The sequence below is a fragment of the Lissotriton helveticus genome, chromosome 12, assembly GCF_964261635.1.
Source record: "Lissotriton helveticus chromosome 12, aLisHel1.1, whole genome shotgun sequence".
NCBI lineage: Eukaryota > Metazoa > Chordata > Amphibia > Caudata > Salamandridae > Lissotriton > Lissotriton helveticus.
The window spans coordinates 608457319-608473589 of NC_136073.1; the positions used below are offsets into that span (position 1 = coordinate 608457319).

The 16271-nt window shown below is 48.3% G+C and overlaps 1 protein-coding gene across 5 annotated transcripts in view; it reads right to left on the reverse strand.

Moving 5' to 3' along the window:
• HACL2 (2-hydroxyacyl-CoA lyase 2) overlaps positions 1-16271 on the reverse strand; it is a 526035-nt gene that overhangs the window by 55318 nt on the left and 454446 nt on the right. For all 5 annotated transcript variants that reach the window (XM_078671142.1, XM_078671139.1, XM_078671138.1 and 2 more), the window contains one exon: positions 15713-15882. In XM_078671142.1, the coding sequence (XP_078527268.1) occupies positions 15713-15882 (170 nt within the window). The remainder of the gene's footprint in view (positions 1-15712; positions 15883-16271) is intronic.

A 16271-nucleotide genomic window follows, 5' to 3' on the forward strand; every position in this document is an offset into this window, starting at 1 on the left:
ACAAACCCATCGCTCAGCCTAAAGAATCCGCTGTATCTAGGGCTGAACGTATTGTGAATTTGGCGAGATCGCAGCCATCCCGGAGGAGGTGAACGAGATCAACTCGAGCACTTTCAGAGGTGGTAGGAAGCAAAGGCTCGGCAGAATAACACAGGGCAGATGTAGCCCGAGCAAAAACACACTTTATTCGGTTTTTATACAAGGAATAACCATAAAGGCACAGTTTGTAAATCACAATAAAATTCAATGTTTAAAAATAGAGATAATAGATAAAACTAAAAACATATATATAAAAGTTCATATCACAATTGATTCACGAAATTTAAAAATGGTTTTTAGAAAAGCAGCACTAGAGGCAATAGTAAATACATTATCTAAGTTCTGTAACGCTAGGAATGCGGGGCGACATCGTCTCAGTGCCAATCTCTTTAACACTGGGACAATCCATCTTTTTCTGGGTATGGAATAAAATGTGCAGAAAAACAAGATGTGTATGGTCGACTGAGATGATATGTCATCACATGGGCAATTACAAAGTGATCTTGACCAATCGTTTACCTCAGGAAAACTTAAAGTTCTATGCAAGATGTTAAGTCTGCGGCGCGTTAACAAAAACATGTCAAAATCCTTAGTGGTTAGCAAAATATAAGGCTGTATATTAACAGTAATCAAAGTGAGATGATGTGCCACTACCGTGGTTTTGGTAATTTCACTAGTAATTCTAAGTTCGCTCAAGTATGATATACATATATTTTTAAGCTCCTTTCTCGATACCCGACACATGGAAGAGGGGTCATTAAAATATTCTTTATGGCCTAATTGAGTTAAAAAAGTCTTAACATAGGCTAGCCATCTTATATTTTTGGCCCCATCAATTCCCAGTACGTCCTTTAAAATATGACGATTAAATGCAGACTTTTCAGTTGTCCAAAGCCTGTGCCACAAAAGGACAGGTTGTATCTTGACCACATCCTCAAGATAAGGCAGACCCATTTCTGTGTGGCAGATAACTGTAGACGTACTGTCCGGTACTGCCAAGAGATACCTGAGGAAGATGTTTTCTGCCACTTGGAGTGAGTTAACATTAGCATACCCCCATATACCTGCACCATAAGTGGCAATCGCTACACATATTGCCCTATAAATGCGCAACAGTTCCCCTGGGGAACGTCTACCAATTTTCCTGCTAAAGTTTGTTAGTGCCATCCGTGATTTACAGAATAGGAGCCTTATAGCTTTAATTGCCCTGCACCAGGAACCTGACTGATCAAATAAGATCCTTAAATAAGAAAATATGTTAGTGGTCTCTAATGCCTTAGAGTTGATAAAAATTGAATTTTTCTTATTATTTGCCCCAGGCCCACATTTCATCGAAAACGTTTTAGAGCAGTTAATAATAAGAGCCAAATTTGTCATAAATTGTGTAAAGGAGGTTACAACTCTTTGCAGACCAATGGGCGTACGGGCCATCAGGACCGCATCATCTGCATAAAGGAGTGCAGGGATGGGGCGAGTAGCTGCTGATGGCAAGTCCCTGCACTCCTTGATTAAGGTGCTTTCAAGATCATTGATATACAACGTATATAGGAATGGGGCAAGGATGCAGCCTGGGGCTCTGCGTCCGTCGTCTGCGTTGTAATTGCCGGGATGACGTCGGAGTACTTAGGCGCCGCCTTTGCACGCTGACGTCAGTTCTGTACATAGCTTTCCGCTCCAGGAACGCAGAGCCATGCAAGAAACCGACACTGGTGCCATGAAACTAGGGCCCTGAAAGGGATGAACCTTAACCCTTGATATCAGTTCGCAGAACGGGGAGGATGGGTGGGGCGGTAAGGAATCTAACACTAACTAATGTATCTTACAGATATATCGTTACCGAAGGTAAGTAACTTGTGCTTCTGAAAGAAACACGTTAGTGTTAGATTCCTTGCCTTAGAATAGATACCCCAGCAATACCAACCCCGGTCGTGGGTCTGCGAACCAAAATCACAACAGGAAGTCCTGGAGAACGGAACGGACAAAGAAGCCGTCTCTCTGGACTTGGCTGTCCAGGCAGTAATGCTTGACAAACGTGTGCAGCGAGGCCCACGAAGCTGCCTGACAGATGTCCTGCAAAGGGACTCCCCGACCCAGGTCAGTAGTAGCCGCCGTGGCCCGGGTGGAATGGGCGCACAGCCCCACAGGAGGCTCCTTTTTTGCCAAGGAATAACAGACCTTGATGCACAACACGACCCACCGAGAGATGGTCCACTTGTGCACCGCCCGTCCCTTCTTAGCACCCACGTAGCCAACGAAGAGTTGGTCATCCATCCGGAACTGTGTGTGCGGTTCAGGTAAAAGGAGAGCACACATTTTGGGTCCAGACAGTGGAGCCTCTCCTCCTCTTTCGAGGGATGCGGAGGCGGAAAGAAGGTGAGCTGCGACCACCGCCATCACTTTCGTAAACACCCGAGGGGCGCTGGTAAGGCCGAAGGGGAGCACGGTAAATTGAAAGTGCTCGTGGCCTACTGTGAACCGCAGGCCACGAGGTAGGCCGTCAGGACGGGGATGTGAAAATATGCGTCCTGCAAGTCCAACGCTACCATCCAGTCTCCAGGGTCTATGGCAGCCAGAACCTGAACCAAAGTTAGCATCTTGAACTTCTCCTTCCGGAGGAAGCCGTTGACGCTCCTGAGATCCAAGGTGGGACGCAGGCCCCCTTTTTCCTTCTTGGGAACCAGAAAGTAGTGGGAATAGCAACCACGTCCTACTTCTGGCCCAGGAACGCGCTCAATGGCCCCATGGCAAAGAGAGCCGTAACTTCCTCCTGTAGAAGTTGCATGTGATCCCCCGACATGCGGTGGTACTGCGGTGGCATGGATGGAGGGGTCGCCTCGAAGGGGAAGGAGTAGCCCCTTCGGACGATTTGCAGCACCCACCTGTCCGAAGTGATGGTAGGACAGTGGAGTAGGTGATGGAGAACCCTGCCTTCTACTGGTGTCGAATGGGCCTGAAAGCTCGGACTAGGAAGGCTTTGAGGCAGATGCTGCGGGAGTGGATGTGGACTGACCTGGCCGTTGTCCCGCTGCATCACCACGGCGGTTACCACGTCCGCATTGAGGTTGGTTTTGTGGCCTGTGGCTAATCGAACATGTGGGGGAGCCCCTTCCTTGGCCACGAAAGGGACGAAAAGCAGAAGTCTACTGGCGTTGGCCCGACATGCCCAAGGACTTGGCCCTAGCCCTGGAGTCCTTGAAACGCACTGTCTGCTTTGTCGCCGAACCGGCGACGGCCATCAAAGGGCATGTCCATGAGCGTGTTCTGGACATCCCCTGAAAAATTGGCAGACTTCAGCCAGGCGTGTCGACAGATCGCCACTGTCGTGGAAATCGCTCTGCCCAGCGAGTCTGTGATATCAAGTCCACATCTGATGCTTGGGCGAGCCGTACCTGGGCCTCCTCCGGACACTGGGGCAGCATGTCCGCTACCGTATCCCACAGAGAGTGGGTGTAATGGCCCAAAAAGCATGCAGTATTGATGGACCGCAACCCCAGACTAACTGAGGAGAAGAGTTTCTTTCCAAACTGGTCAAGCCTTTTGGATTCCCGATCCGGGGGAGCGGTCGGGAATGCGGTCTGGGATGTTGAGGCCTGGATCATCAGACTCTCAGGGGTGGGGTGCACGGACAGAAAGCAGGCGGTCGCCTAGGGCCGGGCGGCGGCGTCGGGCCACGTTCCGATCCACAGGGGCACTGTGGAGGGCTTGGACCAGGTGCCCATCAGAACGTCTTTGAGGGCCTCATTGAACAGCAGTAGAGGCTCCGAGGAGCTTACGGGCGAGTGAAGCACCTCAGTGAGGAGATTAATCCTCACGGCCGCAGCAGAGAGCTGAAGAGCCAAGGCCTTAGCTGCCCTGCGCAACACCACACCATAAGTCGCACCCTCCTCCGTAGCCACGGAGGGAGGAGAGATAAAGCCAGTGTCAGGCGAAGTGTCAAGGCCACTGGCATCCCCCAGCTCGTCTGCCCAGTCCTGGCTCAACTGGCACTGTTGTGCCAGAGGGTCCTCAGACCCCTCCCAGTCCTCTCCTTCATCCGTGTCCTGATAAACAGGCAGAAATGACGGAGCCGGGTCATAGGTAAAAGGACCACCCATCGATGCCGGAGATGGCGCCGAGCGGCGCTGCTCCGACGCCGGACCCGGACTGAAACTGGGGACGGTGTTGTCTGGGGACGGCGCCGGGGGCGGCACTGTAGGGGTCGGCGCCAGCGGAGGAGTCGTGAGGTGAACTGGCGTCGACCGGGATCCAGGCCTGGATCCCACAGGGGCCTGCGGCGTCGGGGCCAAAGTCAACGACGGCGCCAAAGCTGTCGGCTCACTAGGACCCCCAGTCGGGCCAGCGGGCCCGAAGGCGCGCCGGCAGGCCTCGACGGAGGAAAGTGAGTCCTCATGGCCACGAGGAAATCACGAACCTCCTCGGGCGTCGCATGCAGTCCAGGGACCGGAGGGTATGGGACTGGATTCGACGCCTGCGGCTCCGATGGAGCTACACGAGTGGTGCCACCCGAACTCTCGGCCGAGTCACGCGACCGGCGAGGGGAGTCAGAAGAGCGATGTCGCTTCTTCGACTTCTTCTTGGAGTTCCTCGACTTACCTGAGTGCGAGGACTTGGAGCCTGACGAGCGGTGATGGCTCCAGCTCCGCGACCCGTCCCTCGACTCCCTCTTCGACCGGGACCTCGAGCGGCGCGGAGCCGACTGCCGGATCTCGAGGAGCTTGCGGGACCTCTCCTGCCTAGCCTTCGAGGTCAAGGCCCGGCAGTCGGGGCACGACTTGTCGTCGTGGTCGGCCCCTAGGCAGTTGAGACACCGGCGGTGGGGGTCGTTAACCGACATCAGTCGGTGACAGGCGTCACACGGCTTCAACCCGGGCATCACTACCCGGCACCAGAAGTCGAAGTCAACTCGAAAAAAGATAGTCAAAAAGACCAAAAAGTTAGTCAAATAATGACTAGGGTACTAGCTCTTCCCGGATCTGCGCTTACTGGCGTGGAAAAAAGAAGAACTGACGTCAGTGCGCGAGGGCGGCGTCTAAGTACTCCGACGACGTCATCCCGGCGATGACGACGACGGAGGCGGAGCCACAGACGCCGCCTAGTGACGCGCAGGGGTACTGCTGACGAAAACTTTCTGGAGCCAGTCTGACGCCTGGGGGTAACTCTAAGGTAAGGAATCTAACACTAACATGTTTCTTTCAGATATAAAAATTCAATATATTACCACAGGATGTATGGTCCACGTGCATACTAAAAATATCGTAGAGGCTATTACTAACAACTAACTCAACTTTCCTGGTTTTTATTTAGTAATTGGAGATATAAGTACAAAGTCCCCCTTTTGCTCTACCATGAGTCGATCTAGTTGCTGGGGTGTGAAATGTTTTGTAGCCACACATATGAATGGACTCCTCAACCCAGGTTTCTTGTAAACTAAATATCTCATATTTGTTCACATGATCCATCCACACTTTATTAGTTACTTTTGTTTTCAATCCAGCCACATTCCAAAACATAATCTGGCATTTAGTATACTTCACATTACTACCAGGTATGCCTCCAGTGCCCTCGTCAAGCGCAGGTATAAATTTGTTGTGGGGCATGGGGGTATGCGCAATGACATCCAACTTCTCTACATAATTAGCATCTGTGCTAGCTGATATCTCTTGAAGAGGTTGTTCTGCTATAGTACAACTGGGGCTAAATAATAGGATGTCCTTATAGCGGGCATCATCCAAGCGACTAATTGTAACAGCTTGAGTGAAGCCCACAGGACTCAGTCAATCCACTTCTTCGAGATGATCAAGTCTATCAAAGCGGTTATGGGTAGGAATATCAAACTGTCTCCTGTAAAGCGGAGTAGGATTTTTCCAGTTTGACCTAGGGGGATTCCAATGTGGAGGCTGATAAAACTATCCTAAGGGAACTACACTAATATGTGAGTTTCCCATAAAATTATCTCCAACTCTACTCCAGATCAATCTCACAAAGTTTGGCGTTTTAAATGACAGCACAACACAGTCCCCTTGGTGATTTTTTGGCCCTCTTCCTAGCCATCCCACTCTCCTTACTATCTTGAACTCATCAAATAGTTTTTCAGTTAAGCCTGACCTGAAACCCAGCCACTATAAGGATTTGTTCCTTAGATTCTCCCATGATTTTCCCATCTCGTCCGCTAGTGTAGGGACATTAACTAAAACCACTACATACGGTGTGGCAGCTGGCGGTAAATTTAAGACTGTGGCACGGTTTGACCCCTGAGTCCGGCTCGCATAACTTGGATTCACTAGGGATGGAATTGATGCAGACTTAATCGCGACTGGTGCAGTAGAAGATAGATGGGCCTCAGTATTGATGGGAGGGGTTTTATGAGTTATGGCAGAGGGCACATATCTAGGGGCATTAGGACTAGTTGTAACAAGACCAGTGTAAAATATGTTTGAATTATTAACTTGATGGTCATCTTTTATAGTGTGCTTGGACGGACATCTTCTGCCAGATACTGGTAACTAAAGAATATCTAAACATTTGACTAAAGACGCCTCAATAGTACCTATTCTGGTTGTCAAGCTACCTAGGCTGTCTCTAATCAGTATGTCTAGAGCATCCAGCTTTGCTTTTCATTTTCCTACCTCACTCTGCGTGAGCATGTTAGTGCTAATTAGTGATTTTTCCCAGTTTTCAGGTTTGTTAGCTGATGTGGACTTTGTCCTTTTAGGCACCCTTTTACGAATTTTAGGAGAGAGCCTCTCTGTCATAGTAGGGTCTGGAACCTCCCCCCCCATAAATGCTCAGGCAATTACTCGGGTTACTGGCGCGCTTATTTGGTGGTTGGTGCTGCGCATCGTGTTCAGCTCACTGCCTGACAAGTGGTCAGAGATATTCACCACACAGGCATTTATACCTGTTTACTTCTCTGTACCTCAGATAACTCAGAACTCACTTTCACTGAGGTACTCTCATCTGCCCCGGGTTTTAAGGCCTCTTTGACCGTATTGATCTGCCGTTCTATGGCACCTACAGCACCAGTGAGATAATTGAGTAATGACTGGCGGCAATGCTCCCCTGTTTTAAGTGGCTTCTTATTCTGAGTGGACATTGTTTTTCTCTTCCCCATGCTGGATATGTCGCACACAAGTCACAGATACCAATGTAGGAGAACCAACATTTTTAAAGAAGGCAGAAGGGGAGATAAAAATAGTTATTTGCAGATTTACATGGAGGACTTCAATCCCTTCATAAACGCTCTCTTAGGGATAAATAACAACAAAGCAGAACTCCAGCTTCGATCCAGGTTAATAGCGAGTGTCTACAGAGTTCCTTTCCGTAAAATGTAACTTCTTTATCAAGATGATCTAAGAGTCACAGTACCTTAGGACGTAAATGACAGAGCTGTGGCCCGGCCCAGCCTCTGTCGGGCGCAGAGCGGCCCGCCCCCGGCCCGGGCTTCGCCTGGGCATGGCCTGCGCTGCCGGAGCCTGCGGCCGCTCAAAAGCGGCGGCTGGTGCACAAAGGGCGTGCTGGCGCCTCCAGGTGCAAGTGCTGCTGGGGATTGTAGTCTGTCCCCCCCTCGCGGCGGAAAAGTGCATTATGCAAAGCGGGGTAACGACTCCCTGTAGGGCTCCTTCTCCTGCCCACTAAAACTGTGATGTGCAAAGTTCTTTGATGTGGCTCCCCACACACTGTATTTAAAGACCGCAGGGCTTCACTAGTGGATTCAAAGATGTTCCTACCCCATGACTCAAGCCATCTGGACTCCCGAGAGGGAGGAAGCGTTAGAGGTGGCAGGGTGGGAAAAGCAGTCTGCAACACAAATCCCTGCACATCAGGATGTACAAAGAGGCAAACAGGATCGTGTGGAGTTGGACGGTGGCGGAACAAAACTGAACAAGCCACCGGGTCACGTGAAGCAGGCAGGAACCAGGTACCCAAGAGGGCATCATAAAGGGAAGCCTCAAAGGGCAAAAGCGGCTCCACATTGCCGGACCCACAGTGAAGGACCTCAAGAAAGGGGTCCACAGACAAGAGGGCAGAAGGGGGTTGCATATTTAAAATGTGTGAGGCCAATGAGACCACTCTCAAAAAGGCCGCACCAGCCTCGGTAGTCCTCCTCGGTGGGGACAACAGCTCATCAGTGGGGGGTTTGTAAGCTGACCCTCCCGGGACAATGAGGGTGTGACCAATGCCCCATGTAAGGGAGCCCCGTTAAAGAATGAGGATCCTGACGGGGCTCCTGGGGAGGCGAAGAGCCTGCCGGCTCTGGGAGTTCCTGAGACGGCTCTACAAATTCTAAGGGGGGCACTGATAACAACACCTTCGGCCACGCCGGACGAGAGGGCGGCGCCAAACTCTCTCCAGAGGCTTCTAGAGAGGAGTCCACCATCCGGCGTCGACACAGCGCAAAAACGACATGCGACAGCGCCAAAACTATGACAAGCTCCCCTTCCGAAAAAGGGGAAGGCGCAGGTGCTAGCGAGGCAAGCTTTCGATGCTGCCCCGGCGCCGGCTCATCCAAGACAGGCTCCGATACAGGAGAAAGAAGCGGAGGCGGAGCCGAGGAGGCAATCCTCCCACGCCGGAACAACGCCGGAACAACGCCGACCCCGGCTCCGGACAGGCGGCCGCCTGCTCGGAGGCCCAGTGAGTGCTCAAGTCAAGGCTATGAGCACTGGCAACCACCCGGGGTGCCGCAGGGAAACCAGCGGGGCTATGCGGCGCCCCCACGACAACACGTGGACCGAAGAGGGGAACCCAGCCAGGCCGTGCCCTAACGGTACCACATCTCTGACGGTCCTGGGGGCCAAAGGCTCAATCGGCGGCCGGGGCGGACCACTGGCGAGTCCGTCGGGGAGCCCACAAGAAGCAGAGGCCCTGAGGACGCCCCAGGAAAGTGAGAGGACCCAAGGGAGGCTTTCAAAGCCCCAGCATATGCCTCCATCTGGGCCCGCGTCGCCCCCTTACCCGAAAAGGGCATATGACTTTTGAGAGCGCACATCCGGAACGTTCCGGGAACCTGCACCCCTGACAACAGAAGAAGGGGAGGCCGAAGACCTGGGCAACAAGCGCCTCGACTTACCAATTGGTGACCGAAGGCCCGGACCCGAGAGGGCGATCGACGGCAGAACCGGACAGTAGAGGGACCCGCAATGGAGGAAGAGGTCGGGGACGAGACGATCCCGACCGTGACAGCCATGCCGAGAGAAGCTTCATACGGCGCTCCCGCCCAGACTTCGGTTTTAGACATTGGCAGGTTTCGCAGTCCATGGAGTCATGGTGCTCGCCCAGACACCACATACAAATAAGATGTGGGTCCGTCGCGGACATCTGCAGTGAACAAGAATTACAAGTTTTAAAGCCCGAAGGCATTGTACACTGTTCTAGACGCGAAGCGTCGAAAAGGAGGTCTGAAAACAGGCCAGAGGAACCGCTCACTCCGGATCTGCGTTGCAAGCAGAAAAGAAGGAAAACGGATGTCAGCACGCCGGGATGGACTTATATGACCTCGCTGATGTCACGTTCGTGGACGACGTCAGGGAGGGGTCATGTGGCACCGTCCCCCGGCGCGCAGAGGTGCTGCTGCGAAAAAATGTACGGATCCAGTCTGACGCCTGGGGATATTCTAAGTTAAAGAATCTGCGGTTAGATGTCTCTATCAGATTCTTGGTGCATTATGGATGGTTCCAGAGGTGCTTCCTTTACCTGCCTGGAATGCACCTCAGTGCACAACATACAAAAACATAACAACGCACATGCACAACATTCTACAGAGGCAGAGATACAGAATGGGGCTTAGGATTTGCCCCATCAGCTGTTGACTTGTTTGAGCAAGCTTGCCTCACGACTTGGATTGCTGGACGGTCACTCGCGTTTTGGTATCAGTCTGAAGCTATTTGAGGATGTACACATTTGGACTCTCTATTCTGGTCAAAAGTAGTTCATCTCCCTTCATTGCAGTTAAGAGTGGTGGCTCATTCCTGCAGTTTTCTGGGTACCACTGACAGTGAGCTCAGTAAAGGAGTGTGTAGAGCGAGATTAATCCACTATTACAGCAATGCAAGCTCTCTGTTATAAAGAGAAAAGGTTCCATTCATAGAATGGATTTTTTCCAAAGACAATAACAACAAGCATTGGCATACCCAATAGGTCTCGCCTTTGGGACCTTATAAGTGTTTAACCATGCAACAGTTGAGGTTCTTGCACCAAGGATATTGTGCTGCATAACTAAATGCTTATAAGGTCCCATAAGTGAGACCTATTGGCAATGCAATAGGTCTCGCTTTTGTGAGAGTTTTAGCTATTAGCATTGTAAATGGCAATGCCTTTTATTTAGGTTGTAAAAACCAAAACATAAATAAAAGATATTGTCATTTACAATGCCAATAGCTCAAACTCGCGTAAATGCGAGACCTATCGGATTGCAAATGCTTGTTCAGCAAGGAGGGGTGGATGTTCCTTCTCCTTCCAAGGAGTGCAATGATATTCCTTCAGCCTTGCGACTTTTGGAGAATGAAGATTCGTTTAGTAAGATGCCGAAAACCTGGCTTTTTAGTGTAAATTAGTTGGGGCACAGTCTCTGTCCGCCTTATTAATTACAGAGCCGGGACACCTATGGGCAGCTGTGCGTTTTACGTTTTATAAATCTGTATTATTACTATTAATAATACATTAATCTCGGATGGCACAACAACAGAGCAGCCTTTAGTGCCTTCGACCAGGGCAGGCCTGTTTGTACAGAAGAAAAGCTGAATAAAATATCCCAGAATGCACTCGGACAGGAGGTTTAAAAAAAGAAGTCAGGCGAAATTTGAATACTCTCTTCAGACTAAACTTGTGTGATGACACTGGAAAAAATTGGGCCTGGCCCCCCAGAAACAAAATGCTTGTTTGCGGGGCCATAATCTGCGGGGGCATTGCTGGTCCCAGACTTACCTGAGTGGCCTCTTGAACATCGTGACTCCCTGCTTCGCTCTCCCCCGCCGCTGCACTTGATCTTGCGGCCGCCGAGAGGGGGGAGCGCTCTTGCTCTTGCCTACATTTCCCAGCCTGCCCTGCTCCACTTTGGAACCCCGGCTGTAGCGTAACTTTCCCGCGCCCGGAGGCGCATAAGAACAGGACGCTGCTGCTGAGGAGCGGGGGCCATAATCTGCGGGGGCATTGCTGGTCACAGACTTACCTGAGTGGCCTCTTGAACATCGTGACTCCCTGCTTCGCTCTCCCCCGCCGCCACACTTGATCTTGCGGCCGCCGAGAGGGGGGAGCGCTCTTGCCTACATTTCCCAGCCTGCCCTGCTCCACTTTGGAACCCCGGCTGTAGCGTAACTTTCCCGCGCCCGGAGGCGCATAAGAACAGGACGCTGCTGCAGAGGAGCGGGGGCCATAATCTGCGGGGGCATTGCTGGTCACAGACTTACCTGAGTGGCCTCTTGAACATCGTGACTCCCTGCTTCGCTCTCCCCCGCCGCCGCACTTGATCCTGCGGCCGCCGAGAGGGGGGAGCGCTCTTGCTCTTGCCTACATTTCCCAGCCTGCCCTGCTCCACTTTGGAACCCCGGCTGTAGCGTAACTTTCCCGCGCTCGGAGGCGCATAAGAACAAGACGCTCCTCCCGCGTATTCAGGTATTAATCTGTTATTAATTAAGTGAAAGCTTTTGTCCAGAATGAGAATCCATTAATGTCTCTCATTGCTGAACGTCCCTGAATGAAGCTGCGTGGAAAAAACATCCAAACTTATTTAAACGTAATTCAAACAGGGTGAAAACACGGCCGGCTGCAGGTAAGAATTTTTCTTCTTCTTTTGTCATCCCCGACTCCTTCACTCCTCCTCCCACCCCGCCATTCTTGATCAACATCACCTGCTACTGGCCACAATAGGTCTCAAAACTCATGTGGATTATTGTTAGTGACGCTGGACTGGGAAAATCAGCTGTGTTTTTCTCTTCGCTGGAGTCCCCTGTAAATAGAAGTTTGTTTTTTAAGAAACATCTGTATTTATATAGCACTATAGACATTTTTTTCTGTAAATTAGCCTGTCAACGACAAAATATTTAGAGAATAATGCCTCAGAAATTTGTATCATTTGTTTTTACTCGTCGAACACATTAAATCCTTTGCCTTTCCTTGCTGTATAGCATGCCTTTCATTAGCACATAATTTAGTCAATGCTGCATACTTTAGCACTCCTCTGGCACATAAGTCCAGTGGCCATGTATAAAGAAAAGGCCTGCAGTTGTAATATATTGAAATAAGCTTAACTTGCTTTGTTCTATTAACGACAGTTTAGTTATATTCAAACAGGCGTGTACTGTATGGATTAGACTACATATGTCTTTATGCATACAATTGTTTACATTGCCTGTTAAAGCCAAAATACCAACATGTGGTTGGGTTAATTAGCTGTTAATTTCCTTCGCTTAATTGTGCGCTTCCAGGCCCAGTTCAAATTGGTGAGGAGGAGAATTAATAGCAGTTATTTTCTTGAGAGGGCATTAAGCACAGTTAATGTCCAAGCTGTCGCATTATATTTATTTATAAAGTTTTATATAGTGAGAAAAGATCCCGAAGGATATCAGAGAGTTTTACAAAAAGGATGGAAGGAGGATAACAAAGATTATAGGTTGGTATGGACAGAATTTGTTTTCAGGAAACAATGGAGGAATGCACGGAGCCATGCTGCAATGGAAAGAGCAAGAAAAAAGCTGAATAGAGCAATGAAGATTTTTTGTGTGGGCATGGTTATTCAGACCATAGCGCATGACCACATCACTGGCAGAGAAGGCCAATTGTTTAGAGAAGGCGGAGTACATCTCACTCAATTGGGAATGGCCTATTATATTCTAGAGATAAGAGACATGTTGTCTAAAGAGTTGAATGTGGTTTTGTGGGTTTCTTCCAGGGTTGGAGAGTAAAAAAAAAAAAAAAAATAAGAACAAGACCAAGGCATGCAAAGTTTCTGGGTGGGGTCAGGAAAAATCTGGGGGTTTTCCTGAGTGGCGGAATAGGGGGAGGTCAATGTCTAGAGCGGACTTGATCGTCCTTCATGAGAGAGGGTGGGGGAGGATCAGGATGGGGAAAATGAAAAGAAAAAGAAGGAAAATGGAAATATGGTGGAATTATGGGGTGAATTCATGAAATAAAGCTTATGGATGGTTTTGGTCTATATAGTTACAACAAAATAAAGTTTGAAATGAAAGATAAGATTTTGGTATAAAGTTCTAAATTTTACGGTTTTGAAGAAAATATAAACATGTGATAGTATGTTATGATATTAGAAAATTGCCTGATCTTATTAATAAAGTGGCCTTTTACGCTATCAGTGACGTTGGTTGGTTGTGGTCTGATTTATTTGGGGCGATGGGCTTAGGCTAATGCCCTGCAGCAACAGGCTACATATTAATAACCCCAGTATGCTCTGCGGTAGGCAAGAGTATACTTCTCAGGAAAGTGTTTTCAACAAGTTGTAGGGCATCCTGCTCTATATAGCTCCAGAGCTCGCTCCCATAAGTGACCTTTAAGATGCATTTAGCTTTGTAGATCTGCCAGAGTGCCCCAGCCGGTCTGCCTCCTAGTCTACTACTTAGTCAAAACCACACACTTTCACTAAACATTATTGTGTGAATATTCAAGCCCACCAAGAGGCTCAAGTAGAGCACAGGATATTATTTCACAGATCTGCCGCAATAGCTTGCTTGCTACTGCTTACTGGGACTGCATTGCTGTGTGATCTGCGCAGAGCATGCGATCTAAAGCAGCACATTCTGCAAATGGAAAATGTTACTTGCCTTGTAGCTACTGGTGTGCAGCATGTAGAGCGCAGATACACATGTGCCATACAACCTCCTCGGAAGCAAGCTGATGCTCCCAATGAAGTGTTGACTTACATCATGCACTTGTACACCGTACCTTGCTGCGCTGGCGCCTATATAAGCACTGCACACATCATTTCCGTTGAAGACGACCCCGACAACACAACGCAAAAATCAAACGAAGACACCTATTGGCGAGCAGCGGTACTGCTCACAAAACAAGTTCAGGCTCCAGTCTGAAGTCTGGGGATAATTCTAGGGGTAAGGAAACTGCGGCTAAAAGTCTCTATCCAATCTCACGATATGCAACAAAAAGATGTATTCATAGATGAATTACTTTATGACATAACTTTGTGCAACACAAACTGGCTTTATGTAAGTAAGAGTATTCTGCGCGAGGGACGGGAGAATGATTATAGTTAGCTAGGCATACCTTGGATATTTAAACAACTGCCATTTTTGTTTCAGACTCCCTTCTTTTTCCTCTATCACCTGGATGGCACACAAAAGATTAAGGGGGCTTATCGGGGCTTCCACTCAAGGTCAACAATGGTCTCTACTCTGCATAGTGCGCTTATTTAGGGTCCCAAATCAACTGATGAAGTGCGTAAAAAAATACATGAGAACTGTGATCCTCAGTACTGTAGGGAGGGGTCTGTGGGCCTGGTGGTGGGGCCAAACATGTAGTAAAAAAAACAGAATATTCTGGAACTATTTCGTTTGCTTTTCACCTTCAGGTAAGTGCACATAAAACACACATCTTAAATATAAAATAAATGTAAGTTAATGTAATCTTTGAGAAATGCACTCTGTTATGTCAAGACAGCTCAATTAGTTATTGTGATCATGACAGATATCTGTGTTAAATCAGACAGTTATAGAATTGAATTGTGCTTGCTGCAGTGGGTAACAGCGACACGTGTATATACTATTCTGCGAGGACCAAGCTTTCACCTGAAATTACTGTGAACATGCAACTCTTTATTTTAAATTATATTGGTATAAGATATACTGCCGTAAATTGTGCACAAAAAAAAGTGTTTGTTAAAACAAGAGCTTCCAGAGTACATATTTTTTTAGGAATACAGATTCAGACTGCACTTAGTACAAACAATTTGTATACGTTTCCATTCAGAAGGATACAACCCAGATCACAGCTGGTAATCCCTTACATTACCTCTCAAAAATAAGAAATCTCTGTAACGATGTACCTTCAACAATTAAAGTAATACAGCGTCTCCCAGGCAGACTTTACATTACTGGTTGATCAAATGCACACATCAATCGGTCTTTCAGGTAGCATGCACCCTGCTGAGAATGCTTGTTGTTCTTTAGCTGACAGCCTCTCGCTTGTCTTCATAGTACAGGAGATCTCTTCCCTGCTCTTTCATCGATATCCACCTCAAGGTCAGGATTAACCCCGCCAGGAAAGGTTGTTTTTTTACAAAAAGAAGGAGAACAGGTTTCTGTAAATATAAAAAAAAGACTGGGAATGCTGTCCCCAATAGGTCCTGCCCACTTCAACCGTTTACCAAAACGGTGGAACTCTCAATGTATTACGAAAGGCCAAAATAAATTTAGGAACAAGGAGCTGTTTGCTACAGGGGGAAATACACAACACAAGCAAGCCTCAGATAGAAAACCTGGAGTGAGGGGTCCAGAATACTTTTTAAAGCCTGTTAAGATCAATTGGATGCTCTGACTCACTGGAACATTTTTCAAACCTTCTGGAAGATCCTTATTTTATATCCAGCTACTTTAAGGCAGAATTTTACATCTTCTATTTTGCATGTTTTTCGTTATGTCTCCATATGTCTAGGTTGTCTTATTTGCTTAAAGTAGTCTTGGAGAATGAAGATTGCACATCAACATAATACCTGGATCCAGCCAGCAAAGGGGCCCTCTGGGCCGAAGGATGTAAGCCGCACTCCCTACGAAGTCACCGCCATCGGCTACGATGATACTGTTGTCAGACATGAGATTGTCCACATGGTGAAGTACTTTCAAGGGATTCAGGTGATGCTCTGTCTTTTCATTAGACTTCTCTCTGCCAAAAATACAAAATCAACTTACTGAATCATCTACTCAGATATACGAGCCAGATGTACAGAAAATGTTATATCAAATCATCCTATGCTTCAATAAGCAACAATAATGGTCCTAAATCCCATATTATTCCTTGCTCACTCAATGCCATTCAGTACCACTCTGAATGCCAAAGCAATTTGTCCTATTGTACACCACTGTACATCAAGACAGAGCTACATCCTAGCATTATCTTTTTCATTATACTTCATAGTCCCTAATATAAACCATCATGTATTTCAGACGGGAAACAGCCTTTACAAAGAGGTTTTTACCACGTTGTACCTCAGTCAGTCAGTCAGTCAAAGATCTTTGGGCCAGATGTAGGTAGCCCAATACCGGTCGGTAACG